We start from the raw sequence: 17,425 nt of genomic DNA on the forward strand, positions 1-17,425 counted from the left end.
ATCTGGCATCCTCCGATTTCTGACTGTATTTAAAATGGTGGCATTCCATCTTCCCAAAGTATGGAAACTATTGAACATATTGGGAGCTAATTCCATCAAACATCTGGCATCATATGGTACAATATTGAACAGGAATAGAGGGATAATGGTTATATTAGGTGGAAAATACAGTTGAAAAATAAATGGAACAGCAAATTGCGAGACGGATACCAACAGTTTACAGAGAGATGCCGATAGGTTCGGTAAATTGGCAAGAACTTTATCGGCTGAAGTATAACGTGGGAAAAATGTGAAGTAATTAAATTGGTGATCGAGACCGGAACGACAACTGGTGTCCGGCCGGAGCACGGGCGGAGCGGCTTCCGGCGTCCGGCCGGAGCACGGGCGGAGCGGCTTCCGGCGTCCGGCCGGAGCACGGGCGGAGCGGCTTCCGGCAGCCGCTGATTGACAGTTGTATTAACCATTGGGAACGGGAAAGGGCGGCGATGTGAACCAATGGGCGCGGAATAAGGGCGGGGCTCAGATCATCGGCTTGTGAAAGATGTCGGAGAGGAAAGTATTGAATGTGAGTGAGGGTGAGAGGGTGAGGCGGTGAGGCTGGGAGTGTGGGAGTGTGGGAGTGTGGGAGTGTGGGAGTGTGGGAATGTGGGAATGTGGGAATGTGTTTGGACACAGAAAGTGACCACTGACCCCCCCCCATTCCTATCCTCACCCTGTGGGGCCGTTGGTGGTGTTAGCACCTGAGGCTGAGCACCAGCCCAGGGCAGCTCACCTGGCAGTGGGACCCCAGTGGGCACTGTGTCCCAGTGAGTCCCAAATTATACCGCCCCCCAGGTGAGCTCTGTTTGTGTGTGTGTGTGTGTTCCCCAGTGGGTGCAGTTGGTTCCAGTGAACAGCACCCATCCTTCACGTATGAAAATTCAAGGCTCACTGAACATCTAATCACATCAGGCAGTCCATTTGTGATGGAATAAAACTGGGTTAGCTTTACAGCTGAAGCCCCTTTAAACCTCCAGTTAGTATTTTTTGGAAGAATTGTACATCATTCTTCTTGAGTCCTCTCCTTTATTATGTGAATCACTACTTCCAAAATAGAATAAATGTTTATTTGCTTTGTTGTAATCTTATTGCTTAAGTAGCAAAAATATCATTTTCAATTGTGCTTCACTAAGCATTTTAAAATCTGTATAAATATGTTTTTTTTCTAATAGCAGATATTGTACTTGCACTCTCTCATCAGGTTAGAGTCTCTTCATACATGCTTGTTCTGTTAGTGCAGTTAATGGTCTCAAATATAGAAGGCATGGTTAGTAAGTTTACAGATGACACCAAAATTGATGGCATTGTAGACAGTGAAGAAGGTTTTCTAAGATTACAAAGGGATCTTGATCAAATGGGTCAATGGGCTGAAAAATGGCAGATGGAGTTCAGTCTGGATAAATGTGAGGTATTGCATTTCGGTGCAACAAACAAGGGTAGAGTTTATACAAATAATGGTGGAGCCTTGGGTAGTGTTGTAAAACGGAGGGACCTAGGGGTGCAGGTGCATAATTCTTTAAAGTTTGTGTCACATATGGACAGGGTGGTTAAAAAGGCGTTTGGTACGCTTGTCTTCATTGCTCAGTCGTTTGACTGTAAGAGTTGGGACGTTATGTTGAGATTGTACAGGATATTGGTGAGGCCTCTTCTGGAATACTGTGTCCAGCTCTGGCTGCTCAGTTATAGGAAGGATATTATCAAGCTGGAGAAAGTTCAGAAGAGATTTACCAGGATGTTGCCAGGAATGGAAGGTTTGAGTTGTAAGGAAAGGCTGGATAGGCTGGGACTTTTTTCACTGGAGTGTAGGAGGTTGAGAGATGACCTGATAAAACTTTATAAAATAATGAGAGGTATAGATAGAATTCATGTTATTTGTCTTCTCCCTAGATTTTGTGGTTTCAAGACTAGGGGGCACATTTCTAGGTGAGAAGAGAGAGACTTAAAAAAGATATGAGGCAAATTTTTTACACAGAGGGTGGTTCACATGTAGAATGAACTTCCTGATGAAGTGGTAGATGCAGGTACAGTTACAATGTCCAAAAGACATTTGGATAGATATATGAATAGGAAAGGTTTGGAGGGATATGGGCCAGGAGCAGGTAGGTGGAACTAGTTTACTTTGGGATTATGTTCGGCATGGACTGGTCGGACTGAAGGGTCTGTTCCTGTGCTGTATGACTCTATAAATGGTGATAAGCCTGATTCATCCTTGTTAAGACAGAATCCTCTTCACACTGAGGATATCCTTGTGTCATGCGACTTTATCACTGTGCTAATTCGAGTATATTTCAAACAGATCCAGCAATTCAAATCTAGAGGCACTGTAAGCCACCAGCAACAACAGAATTATATTCAACCACAATCTGTAACCTCATTGCCCAACATATTCCTATCAAAGATACCCATGGAAGGTATTTCAGATTATCAGAAAGGTCTGTTTGTGCTCGTGGTAACACATGACCTGTAATTTGATTGGATTTTACTGAATTAATTTTTAACCAATTTCATTATCTTTCTTGGAAACACATAAACCTAGAGTCTGATGAACTGGTTGGAAGAGCTCAATGTGAAATGAGTCCAGGCAGTATCAGACCAATTCCTAACATGTTGACTGAATGCACAAAACTGCAGTTTATTTAGTACCAAGTGGTAGGGTCAACAGAAGGGCTAAAGGGTTAAAATGATAAATTTTTTAGTGCTGCTGGTGTGCTATTCTGAAATTTGGACAGTGGAGGAACTCCGTTTACAAATGAACCAAATGCTTGAATACCTCCCTGAATTCTAACATCCATCACTTTTTTCAGCATACAAATAAATGGGAAACTGTACGATTCCTAAAAGAATCCTGATGACTGCATTTCTTTTCTTTCCAACAGAAATACTACCCACCGGACTTTGATCCGTCAAAAATCCCAAAACTCAAACTTCCCAAAGATCGACAGTATGTGGTCCGATTAATGGCTCCTTTCAACATGAGGTAGGCACAAGCTGCTCATCAACATCTCACCTGCTAACCTGTTTAGAATTAATTTTGTGTGCCCTAAAGAATGTGTGTTGCTTACATTGTTTAATAATGTTGCTTTCATTGTTTAATAATGTAAGTTTAATTTAATAATGGAAATTAAAGTGTTAGCATTCACAACCAATTGCCTGATATGATTTCTCCACTAGTTTACACATAAAGTGTCCCACATTCTGTCCCAGTATCTTGGCATCATTGGGTAAATAGACAGTGGAAGATATGTCCCCAACCCTTGTGGATCATTGTATACTCACAATTTATGTTACCAGATTCCTAAATCTTGCGCGATATGGTCTTCTCCTGCACAAAAAACATCCAAGAATGCTGTAAATCTGCATTCGTTATACAAGCTGACAAACTCTTCCATAGCTATTGTCTTGGGGAAGAAAAAACTCAATCACTCAATTTTAATTCTCTCTCCGTCTAAGGAGAGTCTTTAGTCAGTTACCTGATCTTTCCATTTCCTTGCTTTCAATTTCTGAACTCTGTGACCCAGTGCTTTCTCGTCGTTATCATTCTTTTGGTGACATGACAGTTAGTGTGCTTCAAAGTGATTCAGTGCTTTGAGAGGTTTCAGAGATTTTGTGACAAGGTGGTAATATCAATGCTTTTATCTTGTATTTCAAGGCTGTGGAACTCTTCATGTCCCTTAGTCTTGCTTTCTTTCTGCAATGAAAAAGCTTTTCAAGCTGAGTTTGCTGTCAGCTAACCATTTTCTCTTGACTGGGCACTTTTTGATGACCTGATAGATGGCTCTAAGTGCTTTCCTATGCAAAGTGATTCCATTAGTGGTCGTCATGTTTACTCCCAACCTGCACAGCACATAACGTTTCCTTCAGAGTTAATACAAAAACCCACCAAGAAGAGACTGGTCTAGTATTATTTCGATTGACAATAGCATTTGCTTCTGCTGTAACCGGGAGATGACCATTCTGAAATTGTGCACCCAGCTTAACATTTGAAAAACAAAGCTCACTATTAATGTTCAGACATTAATAAGAACAATGATGCTTCCTCTGGCAGCCTTAACACATTGTAAAGCCTGAGCTAATAGATCAACCAACCTGGATGTGATGAAGGGCTTGTTTTAGCAAATGCACAAAGTCAGACCAATCTTTCCCTCTCACGCCCACTTTGTACTGCAGGCGTAGATTTTCGTCTCAAAGTGGGAGTCAGAAACATTGCCAATTTGGTCTGTTTGCCTCAGGAGAAAATGCCAGAAAAGACAGGATTTTCTTTATTGGAAGTTGGGGTGCCAAGGCTGACTGTTTAAAAGATTTACCTCATTGTTGTCGCACTTCGTCCCAGTTACGAGAAAAAAGTAAAGCCAGCTAGCCTTCACCCCTCGCAACTCCTCAAACCCCTTAGTTCTCAAACCCACACTTTTTCCCGTTCCCCATTCATGCCACTCCATCCACCTTCACTGAACCCCTATTATCCTTCATGCCTCTTGCAAGATATTCCCCTCTCTCCATGCCTATAACTATCCTTGACGCATATGCCAAGCTGAGGCACTTTCATGCACATGTATGCACAATATGCTACATAGGACCAATGAATCCTATTGTGGCTATAAGATTGGGAATCCGTTGCTTAATAACCCATTGTTAATTTTCCACTTGTAGAAGAACCCTTTATAATACAGGCCAATAAAAGTGTCAGTGATCCAGATCTTCTTCAATAGTAGAAAGTACATGCACTTAATGCCTCTTAATCTTGTGTAAAGAAACATTGATCTTTGCTGTCAATTGCAGAGAGAGCAAGAGCTGTCAATTAAGCCATGTTTTCCCCATAACTCTTACGTAGGTCTGGACTCTCCGCTAACAATGCATAATGAGTTTGAAGAAGTCTCTTTTGGATTTGAAACATTAACTTCATTTCTGTCTCCACAGATGCTGCCAGACCTACTGAGTTTCTCCAGCACTTTCTGTTTTAATTTCAGATCTCCAGTACTTTGCTTTTATTTTAATGTATAGTGACACCTGCCTGAGAGCCTATTCCATTGTATTTTGTGATGTAGCTTGTTATGGTGCCTGTCTTTCCCTGTTGTGGGCCAGACCTTTTTAGAATAGAAAATCCTACATTAGCAGCAAATTGGCCAGAAAATACATTTAACAGTTGATATTTCCAGCCAGATAAGGCCTGTATGTTATACTCTGACCAGATCACATTTTTGATATGTCCAGGCCTGACCCCAGATGTATTCCCAGCATGATATCACACACTGCAGCCTCTCAATGAGGTCATTTGGAGATGCAAGCTGTGCCATAAGAAGCGTTCTCTTCAGAGTCTAAAGCATTAAGAATATTTTGCTAATTGTTTCTTCCATTAAATGCAAGAAAATTACTTTTCACAAGAGGAAATGTAATTCTTTGTGTTTTAAAGAGGTAAGACGGGGATCATTTGAACAAGATTTGCAAAATAATGAAATAACAAAATTGTGTTGATGTTGACCAGTTATTTCAATGGAATTTGTTAGGGAGCAAGCTTACAAGTTAGGCAAGGGCAGAACCAGGTTGGATGTTATTCTTTTATCGGAGAATAGTGGAGCTGGGGAAGAGGTTGCCAGATTATGCGGTAAATGTAATAGAATCCCTACAGTGTAGAAGTCGGCCCATCGAGCCCCTCCGAAGAGCATCCCACCCAGACCCCCAATCGCTGCAACCCTGCATTTTCCATGGCCAATCCACCTAGCCTGCACGTCCCTGGACACTGCGGGTAATTCAGCATTGCCAACCCACCTAACCTACACATCTTTAGACTATGGAAGGAAACACACAGAGATATGGGGAGAATGTGCAAACTCCAAACAGACAGTCCCCTGAGGGTGGAATCGAACCCGGCTCCCTGGTGTTGTGAGGCAGTGCTAACCGCTGAGCCACCGTGCTGCCCTGTTGATTCACTGTATTCTTTTAAGAGGGATCAGAGTATTTTGTGCAGGCATTAGGTATCCTGTAACATAAATTATGACTGAACGGTTAGGAGAGAAATTTTCCAGGTTCTATTTTCCCAACTGGCCCTGTTGATACTGTATTGTGAAGCATAGATAAACAAGACAGCCTTGTTTGACAGTTTCATGTGTTCTTCTGTTGTGCTAGATGCAAGACATGTGGAGAGTACATATACAAAGGCAAGAAGTTCAATGCACGAAAGGAAACTGTACAGAATGAGGTCTACCTGGGTCTCCCCATCTTCCGTTTCTACATCAAATGTACCAGGTGTCTGGCAGAAATCACATTTAAAGTAAATACTTCTACATCTCATCAATTTATTTGAATAGAGTTCCCTCCTCCAGGCAGTATTTGCACTGCAGTCAGGAATGTAATTTTTCTCCAGGATTCCAATAAATTTTGCAATTTATTATCCATCCCACCCCATCTATCATCATCTACTCCTCCTAATGACATTGATTCTCTCTAAGGAATGTATCCATGGGTACATACCTTAAGTGTCATTTATTCACGTGAGCCTGGGCAGCAGAGGGTGTCAGGTATGTTAAACTGTTGATGCCTATCACAACATAGATTGGTCCTACATGAATATGAAAGCAAAGTGTTGTAGATACTGGATATTTGAAGAAAAGGCAGAAAAGCCTCAGCAATTCTGATAGAATGTATGAAAAGAGCAACAGAATGAACCTTTGAGGTCTCTCACACTCACCAAAACATACTTGATTTGTTGACTCCCTGCCTCTGTGATCTATTGTAAATTTTTGTTGTTTATTTCTGATACGATGCTAGTCATTTTCCAGCATGAATCAGCAGGTGATCAAGAGCAGGAAATCATGGCTAATATTTTTTGCATTCCCTGTCGTAGCATGACAAGGCCAGTTGCAACATCCAAACTGCTCCCCTTGGCTACACAGTCATAAACCACAAAAATGGACCCTTCAGTCAAACTCATCCATGCCAACCACATTCCCCAAACTAAAATAGTCAAATTGCCTGCATTCGGTGCATATCCTTATAAACCATTCCTATTCATGTACCTGTTCAAATCAGTTTTAAATGTTGTAACTGTACCTGCATCTACCACTTCATCTGACAGTTCATTCTACAACCCTCTGTGTGAAAAAGTTGCCCCTCGGGTCCTTTTTAAATCTTCCTCCTCTCACTTTAAAAATACTCCCCCTAGTTCTGGAATGCTGTGGAATACGGTATGGTAGGGGATAGAGGAAAATCCCAGCGGAAAGCTTGCGTTGCCAAAATGATGTACTCACTTGCGGGTTATGTTGGTGTCACGTTTTACGTGTTTCAATGTTCCATGTAAATGTTGATCATTCTTAGGGTTCGGCAGTGATTTTGGGGGGTTGGAGGGGGGGACAATGGTGGTGAAGCAGGATGGATCTGAATTAAAGTTGTTACATGTAGCTTGTCCAAGCATTTTGGCAATGCAAGCTGCAGGGAACGTTGTGGGTTTAGAGCAAGACTTGTGCAAATCTTTCATCCACAGTCGCTTGCCCAGGAGCTGAAAGATAACAAAAATTCTCTCCCCACATCCACAGAAAAGGAGAGCTCGAAGAAATTCTCTCCGAATTTCAGCTGTCTGTCCAGAAGTTGGTGGATCCTACAGTGAGGGTTTGCAGTCCACTCTTGATGATAACTCACTCATTGTCCTGCATTAATTTGAGTTGCCTAATCACTTCCATTCAGCAGCATTAGTAAGGTAGCAAATTGATGCTGAAGAAAATTGAGATATCAGCTTATTTAAATTAAGCAAGGATGGAGGTAAGGGGGTTAGATGGTAGTACAACGGTTATTTTACTGGATTAGCAATTGAGAGGCCTGGATGATTCCAGAGAATGGGAGTTAGATCCCACCATGGCATTTTGAAAACTTGAATTCATTTTTTTTTTGAGAATAAAAGGTAAAAGTGACTATACACTTTTCTTAAAAGCTCAGCTGCCTGACTAACTTCCTTTAGGGAAGGACATCATTACTCGGTATGTTCCATATGCCACTCCCATCCCACTCCAATGTGGCGACACTTAAAATGGCCTAACTATAACTAGCAATAGTAATAAAAGTCTACCTTGGCTAGTAGTACCCACCACATGAGAATTTCTATCTCAGGATACTATTGTAAACCTTGATGGTAAATGTCATTATTTAATTGTAGAGAGTTCTAATGCCAAGGTGTACTGACACTATTCTTAAGAACATTTAAGTGCAATTAGATATGTCTGCAGAGCCCAGGGTTCAAGCCTACTACCTCTCTATTGTATTTTACAATATAATACTTAAACATACACATTACTGCTTAATACTGAGAGGAAAGATTTTTTTAAAACCTAAGCTCTTTGCTGGACTTGCTTTGTGTTTGAACCAAGATAATGAATTTGCCTTGACATGTGGTCGTTTATTTATTGCTGCTGTGTGTCTGACCTTTTAGACAGACCCTGAGAACACAGACTACGTGATGGAGCACGGAGCGACACGAAACTTCCAAGCAGAGAAGCTGCTAGAGGAGCAGGAGAAGCAAATGCAGAAAGAACGGGAGGATGAAGAGCTGAACAATCCGATGAAGGTATTGCTAACTATTTGAAGCACACTGCCAGGCCTGTTCCAGTGTCTATGCTGCACTCTGGCCTCCTGCCACTCTTCATCTAACCTCATTCATACATTGTTCTGCTCCTTTCTCCCTCTTGTGGGGATGAGGTGGTGTGATGTTTGGAACCTTAGTAAAACCTCCTTGTCAAAATTTTCCAAGCAGAATATATTGTAAATACTCAAGGTCATATTTACAAGCATAACTTGAAACAATGCAATCACACTATGATGGTTTTATTTTTAATGGCAAAAATGATTTGAAGAATAATGAAAATGGCAGTGGTGGGGATTTCAGTGTGGAGGTGCAATGTGCTGATCAGAAATTTACTCGTGAAGACTAATAGCCGACATGGTCTAGTAATTTCAGTACTCACGGTCTTCCATGTGTTTATCCTTTTTAAAGGTTTTAGAGAACAGGACTAAAGACTCCAAAATGGAAATGGAGGTGTTGGAAAACCTGCAGGAGCTGAAGGAGTTGAACCAGCGACAGGCTAACGTGGACTTTGAGAGCATGTTACTGGAGTATCAGAAATACGAGAAAGACCTGAAACGACAGCAGGAGGAGGAGGATGAGCGAGAAATGAAGTAGGTCTGGCTCTCAAAATTCAGAATTGTTCCATTCATTATAATGATGATCATCAGCATTAAGATACTAAAGAGCAGAATGGATTCTGAGGAAAGCTTTCTGCTAAATTAGTTGGTCACAGCTAGAATGGTGCAAGGACAATCCTATTTAGGGTCAGTGCCCTAAGGGTGAACTGGAGATTCTGAGGGAATAAATCAAAGTGCCCATTCTAATCACAATCCAGAAATTTCTTTTGTTAGGAAGAGTGGTGAGACTGGGCTCAACTGTGAAGCCCTTCACAGTGGAATAGCCTGCTCACTGTCTGGATATGATTGTTTCCACAAAGTATTGGGATGCAGTAATGCCTCGGTGTGAGATAGAGGAGAGTAATGGGTTACATTCGTTATTTTCTCTCAAAGATAAATATTTTATTAGCTTTTTCTCTGGTTACCTCAAAATAAAGCACACGAACTTCTTGTATTAATTTAGAAAATCTGGCAATTTTTATTAGTAACATCCATGCAATTCACTGAGCACCAGGTGCTGGTTTGTGCCTGTTGCATGTTGCATGTTCCAGTCCCTTTATTTCATTGATGCATTCTGACCAGTAGGCTCAAGTAGAACTGAAGTGCTGCAGACACAGTATGCCCCTGCTTTCGCTAGACCATTCACCAGCTCAAAAAGAACAATGGGACAGTTTTTAAAATGAGCTTGAGAGCCCTCTCCATAATTACACTAATTTGACACGATGTGGTTTCTTGAAGTTTGGAATCCAATCAAAAATGTTGTTTCCTGCACAGTCACTCTTTCCCTTCCCCTTCCTGCATTCTTTATCTTTCCCCAATCAAGCATCAACATGTTTCCCTGTAGAGACTTTACATGCCAGGAATCAGTTCTCTGTGTTGATTTATCTTGCCTCTTTCTATCCTAAAAGGACAATGCTGGAAAGTGCCCAGGTGAAGAGAATTCTAGATGATTCGGACTCTGATGAGGAGCTCCCTAAACCTCGTAAGCTGAATTCCCAAGTCCCTCAGAGGCCGACAGATATTCTCAATGAGGTATGATTCTGATTCCTTTTGAAGTGCTTGAAAACTAAGAAATAGATTTCTTGCATTGTCACAGGCCATTCTACCCATTTTGGCTTGCGCCATCCAGGAAAATCTCCAGTTTTCCCCACTTTCTCCCCCACTACTCTATTCAGAATCCTTTCATTTGTCGTGCATTTTTGTGTGCAAATAACTTTTAGAAATCAATTCTAAATTCCTCATTTCTCTGTTGTTTACAGCTTGATGTAAAGTGTATTTAGTGTCTCATACCATTTCTAAATTACTTCTGAGGTCCTATCAAGAAGTCTTCTCTCAGTCGCCACTTTTTAAGGATAAACTCTTTAGCCGTCCAGTCTTTTCACATACGGCCCAATCCTCTGAGACATTGTGGTCTTGCATTGCTTCAGAGATTTATCGCTACAGATTACACAGGTCTCGAATTAGCAGGAAGATAATACAGTTGAATGAGTGGCTAAAGAGCTAGTGTAGGAGGGAGGGCTTCATATATCTAGATCATTGGGATCTCTTTGAGGGCAGGAGGCACCTGTAGAAGAAGGGCAGATTGCATCTAAACTGGAGGGACACCAATATCCTCGCAGGTAGGTTTGCTAGTGCCACTTGGGAGGGTTTAAACTAGTGTGGCAGGTGAAGGGAACCGGAGCAGTAAGTTGGCATGCAGAGTGATTGAGGATATGGTCAACGTTAAGTCAAGTAAGACTAATAGTAAGAACAGGCAGGGCCAGGTTAATGAGCACAGCGGGACTGATGATCTGAAGTGTATTTAATGCAGAGAGTATAACAGGTAAGGCAGATGAGCTTAGGGCCTGGATTAGTGCATAGAACAGCGATGTTGTAGCCATGAGAGAAACATGGTTGAGAGAAGGGAAGGACTGTCCCCTCAACGTTCCACTATTTAGATGTATTAGACATGATAGAGCAGGATCTAAAAGGGGTGGGGGAATTTCATTACGGGTGAAAGAGAATGTCACACCTGCACTATGAAAGGGCATCTTAGTGCATCCCGACATCAGTGATCTTGCCCACAATGCTGTTGGACCTGTGTACAAGGACAGGGGTCTAATCATGATAGTGGGCTCATTCAGCAAAGCCATTGTGGGTGGAACTCAGGAATAAGCAAGGTGCAACCACTATGATGGGGTTTTATTGTAAGTCTCCCAGTAGCCAGCAGGAGATAGAGCAACAGGTATGTAGTTGTGTTAAATTAGCTTGCCAGTGCTCAACATAAGTGTGCACATGTAAAGTATGGTGACAAGCAATGCTGTAGAGTAAAACAGAAAATACACAGTTGGTCAGCCAATACTGTGGAGAGAGAAGGAGAGTTAATATATCAGGAGAAATATCCTCTTGGTGAGCAAAACTGAAAGAACTGCGGATGCTGTAAATCAGGAACAAAAACAGAAGTTGCTGGAAAAGCTCAGCAGGGCTGAGAAAAATGGGTGAAGAAAAATGAAAAGGGCTCTGAGGAATGGTCACCGGACCCGAAACGTTAACTCTGATTTTTTTCTTCACAGATGCTGCCAGACCTGCTGAGCTTTTCCTGCAACTTCTGTTTTTGTTCCTCTCGCTGAGCCTTTATCTTGGCCAAGTGTTTGCCCCATCACTAAACTGATGATTTGATCATTACCATGCTGCTGTTTGTGGATCCTTGCAAGGCCAATTTTCATTCTGAAAAATGGACATCAGCCTGAAATGTCAATTCTGTTTCTCTCTCCTGTAATGCTTCTTGATTTGCTGACTGTTTCCCACTTTTGTGATTTTTGATTCTGATTTTCAGCATACATAGCATGTTAATTTTGTACAGAAACCTGTCCTTGCCTGTGTAAACATGAATCATGTTGTGTTTGTGTAAACTAAACTTCAAGATTTTTGAGAAGATGTGTAGGAAGTGAAGTTGCTCACAGATGGCGATCAGTCGGATGGTATAGCTAGTTTAAGTGTGTTGTGCCCGTAGGTGTTCAAGGGTTTTTGAGAAGCCAAACTAGAACCTTTTAAGAAAGAGTGGAAGGAATTGGGAAGGGGTGAGAGGATATGAATTGATTGATTGATTGATTCTTCTGTAAAACCGCGATTGATCCACCAAAGAAGTAGCAGATTACAGGAGCTCTGAGGAAGGTTAATTGGACCTTAAATGTTGATTATGCTTCCTCTCCAAAGATGCTGTCAGACATGCTGAGTTTCTCCAACAATTTCTGTCTTTGCAGCAGAAAAGAGGAGTTGCTTATATTATCCACACTAGATTCAATGTCTTAAAGTCCATACACTGATTGCAGGAGTTCATTTTTGGCTGTGGTAAGTTGCAGCCCATGTGCATGTGTCATGATGAGTGCAAGATGAGAGGTTTTGTCAAAATATGTCCTTTTTTTTTCCGGCAGTACTCAGGTTCTGTATGACCACTTAAGGTGTTTGTCAATGTTCTTTTATTTTATGTATGTGGTTTTACTTTATAACAGAATACTGATCGTCAGAGTAAAAAACTGAAGGCTGAGAGTTGGGAGAGGAGTGTGGGAAAGTTCAGTGGAAATCTTCATCTTTCTGGGTTGGTGGTGAAGAAGCCACAGATGAAACAAGCAGATTTATCCAGCCCACGGAAAGGAGGCACTTTCCAGAAAGACTGCCTGACAAGCAATGGTAAGAACTGGGTGCAAAACATTGAGCTTTTTTGGTTTTGTTGTATTTGGAAATTAATTAGTTTTTGTTTGGTCTCATTTTAATGAGAATTGAGTAGGCGTCAAACCCTTGTTTACTTATCCAGGCACTCTGGTGCCCTACATTAAATTTACCCATCAATAGCCTTCCTTTGCTTTTAATGTTCAAAAATGTCTCTAATCCTTTATGATGCACAATCATGACTATCTTCATACCTATGATACTTGATAAGCTGGGGAACCTCAGTTTGTAACATTCACTCAAAATCAAAGAAACCCACTGTTGAGCACAAATTAAAACCAACTCCCCAGTGGTGCACCGTCAGAGATGCTGTTCTTGGGATGGAACGTTAAACCGAGCCTCATAGCCCCTCAAGTGTGATGCAAATGACCTGTGGCTCGTCTCAGTAAAAAACAGTTTTCTCAGGTGCTCGTGCTTATATTTATCCCATAGTCAACATAGCTACCCTGCACGTCTGCTCACTTGTTTCTTTTTGATTTTTTTAAACTTCCCTTCAGTTGAATCCTGTCTCTTTCCCTCCACCTCCCCTCACAAATTAGATTAATTTTCTATCTACAGTTCTAGTTATATTATTCATCAGGACACTGGTCCCTGCATGGTTCAGATGAAGCCAGCTGACCTGCCCTTTCTTTCTCCAGTACTAGAGGCAATGCCTCAAGAATCGGAACTATTTCTCCCACACCAATCTTTGAGCTACGCATTTATCTCTCTAATCTTAATTACGCTGTGTCAATTTGCACATGACTCGGATAGTAATCCCAAAATTATTACCTTTGTGATCCTTGTGCTTTTCAATTTAGCCCCAGGCTGCTCATAATCCCTAAGCAGAACCTCTTTCCTACTTTACCTACACTATTGGTACCTACGTGGATCTTACCCCTCCCACTTCACATTCCCCCCGCCCAGCCCAGACAGATGTCCTGAATCTTATCACCAGGCAGGCAACACAACCTTTGGGACTCTTTGTCTTCACTGCAGAGAACATTGTCTCTTCCCCAAACTTATGACGACTACATTTCTCTTGACTCTCTTCAAATGAATGGCACTCTGGAGCACGTTGCTATGGTCAGTTTGCTCATCACCGCTGCAGTCTATGTTCTCAGTCACACGAAGAGAAAAAACCTTATACCTTTTAGAAAAGTGCACTGTCTTCACCGAAGCTAAATTCTGAATCCGCACACCTGCCTCACACACAGATGCCTTTTACATGTTGTAATTGTACTCAACTCCACCATCTCCTTTGGCAGCTCTGTGTCCACAGACCATATTTGATAGAATTAATCTAAAGGGTATGACTATCTCCTGAAGCACAGAGTCCAGGTACCTGCCCACCTCCCTGATGTGTTGCGGTGCCCGCAGCTCAGGCCCAGCTCATCAACTTTGAGCCAAAGTTCCTCGGGCAGCCTTGCTGTAGATATGGTCAACATGAGTCGCACTGATGTCCACTAGCTCTCACATACTATAGCTGCAACACATTTGCCTGCCCAGTGTTCTCTATTTAATTAATTAATTTGCATGTTACATTTTTTTAATAGTGAATTTCTTATCTGTATCCTTCAGCTTCAATGAAATATCCTGATTTAAACCACTTGACCAATCAAGAAACCCACCAATCACCTACTTGTAGAACTGTTTTGGGAGGATCTGTGTGCTGCTGCTTGTTACCTCTTGCCACCACTGCCTTTCTCATGAAGGTCTGCCCTTCTCTTTGTAGAGCTGAAACAATGCTTCATATGTTATAGCAGTGACTGGACTTCAAACGTATTTAGTTATTCTGCAAAGATTTTTGAGATGCCTTAAAATTGGGAAAGATGCTGTCTAAAATACATATCTTCTTAATCCGCTATCAAATCTTGTAAAGCTGTTTCCGCTTCAGAAATAAAGGCTGAACAAATGCAGGCAACAGAAGAGTTCCACTCATGGCTTCCACTGTTGATCCTCAGCCGCTGCCATGCTGTGTGATCACAGCATCAAGAGCAATCAGTGATCTTGCTCACAGTGCTGTTGGGCCTGTGTACAAGGAGAAGGATCTGATCGTGATGGTGCACCTCTGTTGTAAAGGGAACTTGTGCAAATGTGGGGACGATGACAGATTTCAGATGTGATGTCCTTATGGAAAAACTGCCAATGACACAGGAAACGAGGTATAAGATGGTATCAAGAATCTGTGGAAATAGAGTCAGCAGGGATCAACAGAAGCAGGAAAACACAAAAGGGTTTAACAATTCTGTAGTACTTGCTACATCCTGGGAACCTGCTATAGTGCTTCACATTTAATAAATGACTTTTGAAGTCAGTAATATTGGTTGAAACTAATAGGAAATGTGCGCATTGAGGATTGTACGAATAAGAGTGTTTTGTTTAATTTTTTTTAAAGTGATGTCGACTGAGTAAGGAATTTAGGATTTTCATATAATGCAGGGTAGAATATAATATAATTCATATAATTTTATGACTGTTCAAAGAGGCTACCAGGGTCACAATGACCATCTCTCCTCAAAAGGCAGCTCCTCCAGCAATGCAGCACTCGGTCCATATTACATTGAAATGCCAGCCTAGGTTGTGTACTCCTGGGCTGGCTGTATCCTGCAACTTAGTGAATGAATGACTGAGAATGCTGCCACTTAATCTAGCTGTGACTGTACTGGAACTGCCAGTCTGGGAGAGGTCCAAAAAGTTCACCCTTAAACTTGAAAAGGTGCAGAAAAGATTTACATGGATGTTGCTGGGACTGGAGAGTTTGACTGTAGTGGGATGCTGAATAGGCTGGGGCTTTTCTCCTGGAGCATCAGAGATTGAGGGGTGATCGTTTAGAGGTTTATAAAATCATGAGAGGCATGTTTAGGGTGAATAGCCAAGGTCTTTCTCCTAGAGTGGAGGAGTCCAAATTTAGGGGTCGTAGTTTTAAGGTGAGATGGGAGAGACTTAAAAAGGACCTGGGGGTAACCTTTTCATGCAGAAGGTGGTGCATGTATAGAATGAGCTGCCAGAGGAGATGATGGAGGTGAGTATAATTACAACATGTAAAAGGCATCTGGATGGGTATATGAATAGGAAGTGTTTAGAGGGATATGGGCCAAATGCTGGCAAATGGGACGAGGTCAGATTGGGATGTCTGGTCAGCGCAGATGAGTTGGACCAAGGGGTCTGTTTCCATTCTATATGACTCTGAATATCAAGTGAGGCAGAAATCAATTTCTGCTCGGGAATAGTTAGTCAGAGATTTCATACATTAAATTGTTATCTCTTAAATAACTGTAATACATTTTTACTTTCATATTCTAGGTAGCAGCAATCATTATTCTGTGGTGTCACCTGCTTCAGCAGTGCAAACAGAGTCATGCCCACAAGTAGAGCAAGCATCAACAGCCTGTAATTCGTCCTTAAGCCTTCTGGGGGCGTACTCTGACAGTGAAGGAAGCAACAGTGATTAACCATTGTGCATTTTTTCAGACTGCAGTAGACCTCTTTCCAGAGAGGGATAATTCAAAGTAATACCATGATGTTTGTTTTTTCTGTATTTCTGTAAATATTTGTGGGTGAGGGATTTATTCCTTGATTTAACATTTGGAATATGTCCATATTTTGACCAATGTCATTTCTGATGTAATGAGTTTTGATACTCCTTATTTAACAGAACGTTACACTTCTCTGTTGTTTAATCAGATAGCAGGTTTCCACAAGCATGTAACATGGATACGCTGTTTGCCCCACATTATAAAAATTCCAGCACTAACTGAGGCTGTTCATCAGATCACAGTACAGTTACTACATTGCTCAAATGCCAGTCTCCAGTTCATACATTCAGCAAGGGTCCCACTGTCATAGTAAATGATGCCTGGAATCTTTGCTTCTGTGACTTAATGCCACAGGTTACTGAGGGTGAACATACAGTGCCTGCTTGAAAAACTTCCTGACTTTTGTTTCATTTTAAATCTGGTGGGTGGTCTCCATTCTTCCCCTACATTGTTAATGGATATTCCACAATGGCAAATTTCAGGTGACAGGCATTCTAATTTCAAAGAAAGTGGAATTTCACTCCTACTGTGCAGTTTCTCCTGCTCTGTGCATTTTGTTGAGATATTGTATTAATTTTTAATTTTGTCTATTAAATTCTGTTTTTTTAATCTATAATAAAAGTTTTCTTGTGAATGCAAATATTAATTAATTACTGATTTATACGTATTCATGTGATCATGGCTTGTAAACTATGTAATAAAAATGTAAATATCTCAAATACAAAATTGAAATATCTGTACATTAAATCCAACACGTCACCTGTGCAACAAAAACAAAGTTGCTGGAAAAGCTCAGCAGGTCTGGCAGCATCTATGAAGAAAAAAATCAGAGTTAACTTTTTGGGTTCGATGACCCTTCCTCAGAACACGTATGCAGTTCATTGAAACATTATAAGTAGCTGATACCCCACGGCTGAAGAGATAATCGGTCTTTAGTGTTGAAAGGCGTCATATTGGATGTGTTTAGTGCTATTTTATAGCCAGGGTGTATGCAACTG

At 41.4% G+C, this 17,425-nt stretch overlaps 1 protein-coding gene across 2 annotated transcripts; it reads left to right on the forward strand.

The window, feature by feature from the left end:
- The first annotated feature begins 399 nt into the window (after positions 1-399).
- yju2 (YJU2 splicing factor homolog) lies at positions 400-17,153 on the forward strand. 2 transcript variants are annotated; one of them, XM_020519186.2, is made up of 8 exons: positions 400-565; positions 2,916-3,016; positions 6,160-6,304; positions 8,453-8,587; positions 9,014-9,195; positions 10,110-10,233; positions 12,693-12,870; positions 16,195-17,153. In XM_020519186.2, exons 1-8 carry the CDS (start codon positions 542-544, stop codon positions 16,341-16,343), a joined length of 1,038 nt encoding a protein of 345 aa, XP_020374775.2. In that variant the 5' UTR covers positions 400-541; the 3' UTR covers positions 16,344-17,153. The 2 variants fall into 2 exon arrangements, with proteins under 2 accessions (XP_020374775.2, XP_048470202.1); XM_048614245.1 differs by lacking the exon at positions 16,195-17,153 and adding an exon at positions 14,470-15,689 and having other exon boundaries at positions 503-565.
- The last annotated feature ends 272 nt before the right edge of the window (positions 17,154-17,425 follow it).

This window comes from Rhincodon typus, chromosome 29, assembly GCF_021869965.1.
Source record: "Rhincodon typus isolate 14 chromosome 29, sRhiTyp1.1, whole genome shotgun sequence".
NCBI classification, from domain to species: domain Eukaryota; kingdom Metazoa; phylum Chordata; class Chondrichthyes; order Orectolobiformes; family Rhincodontidae; genus Rhincodon; species Rhincodon typus.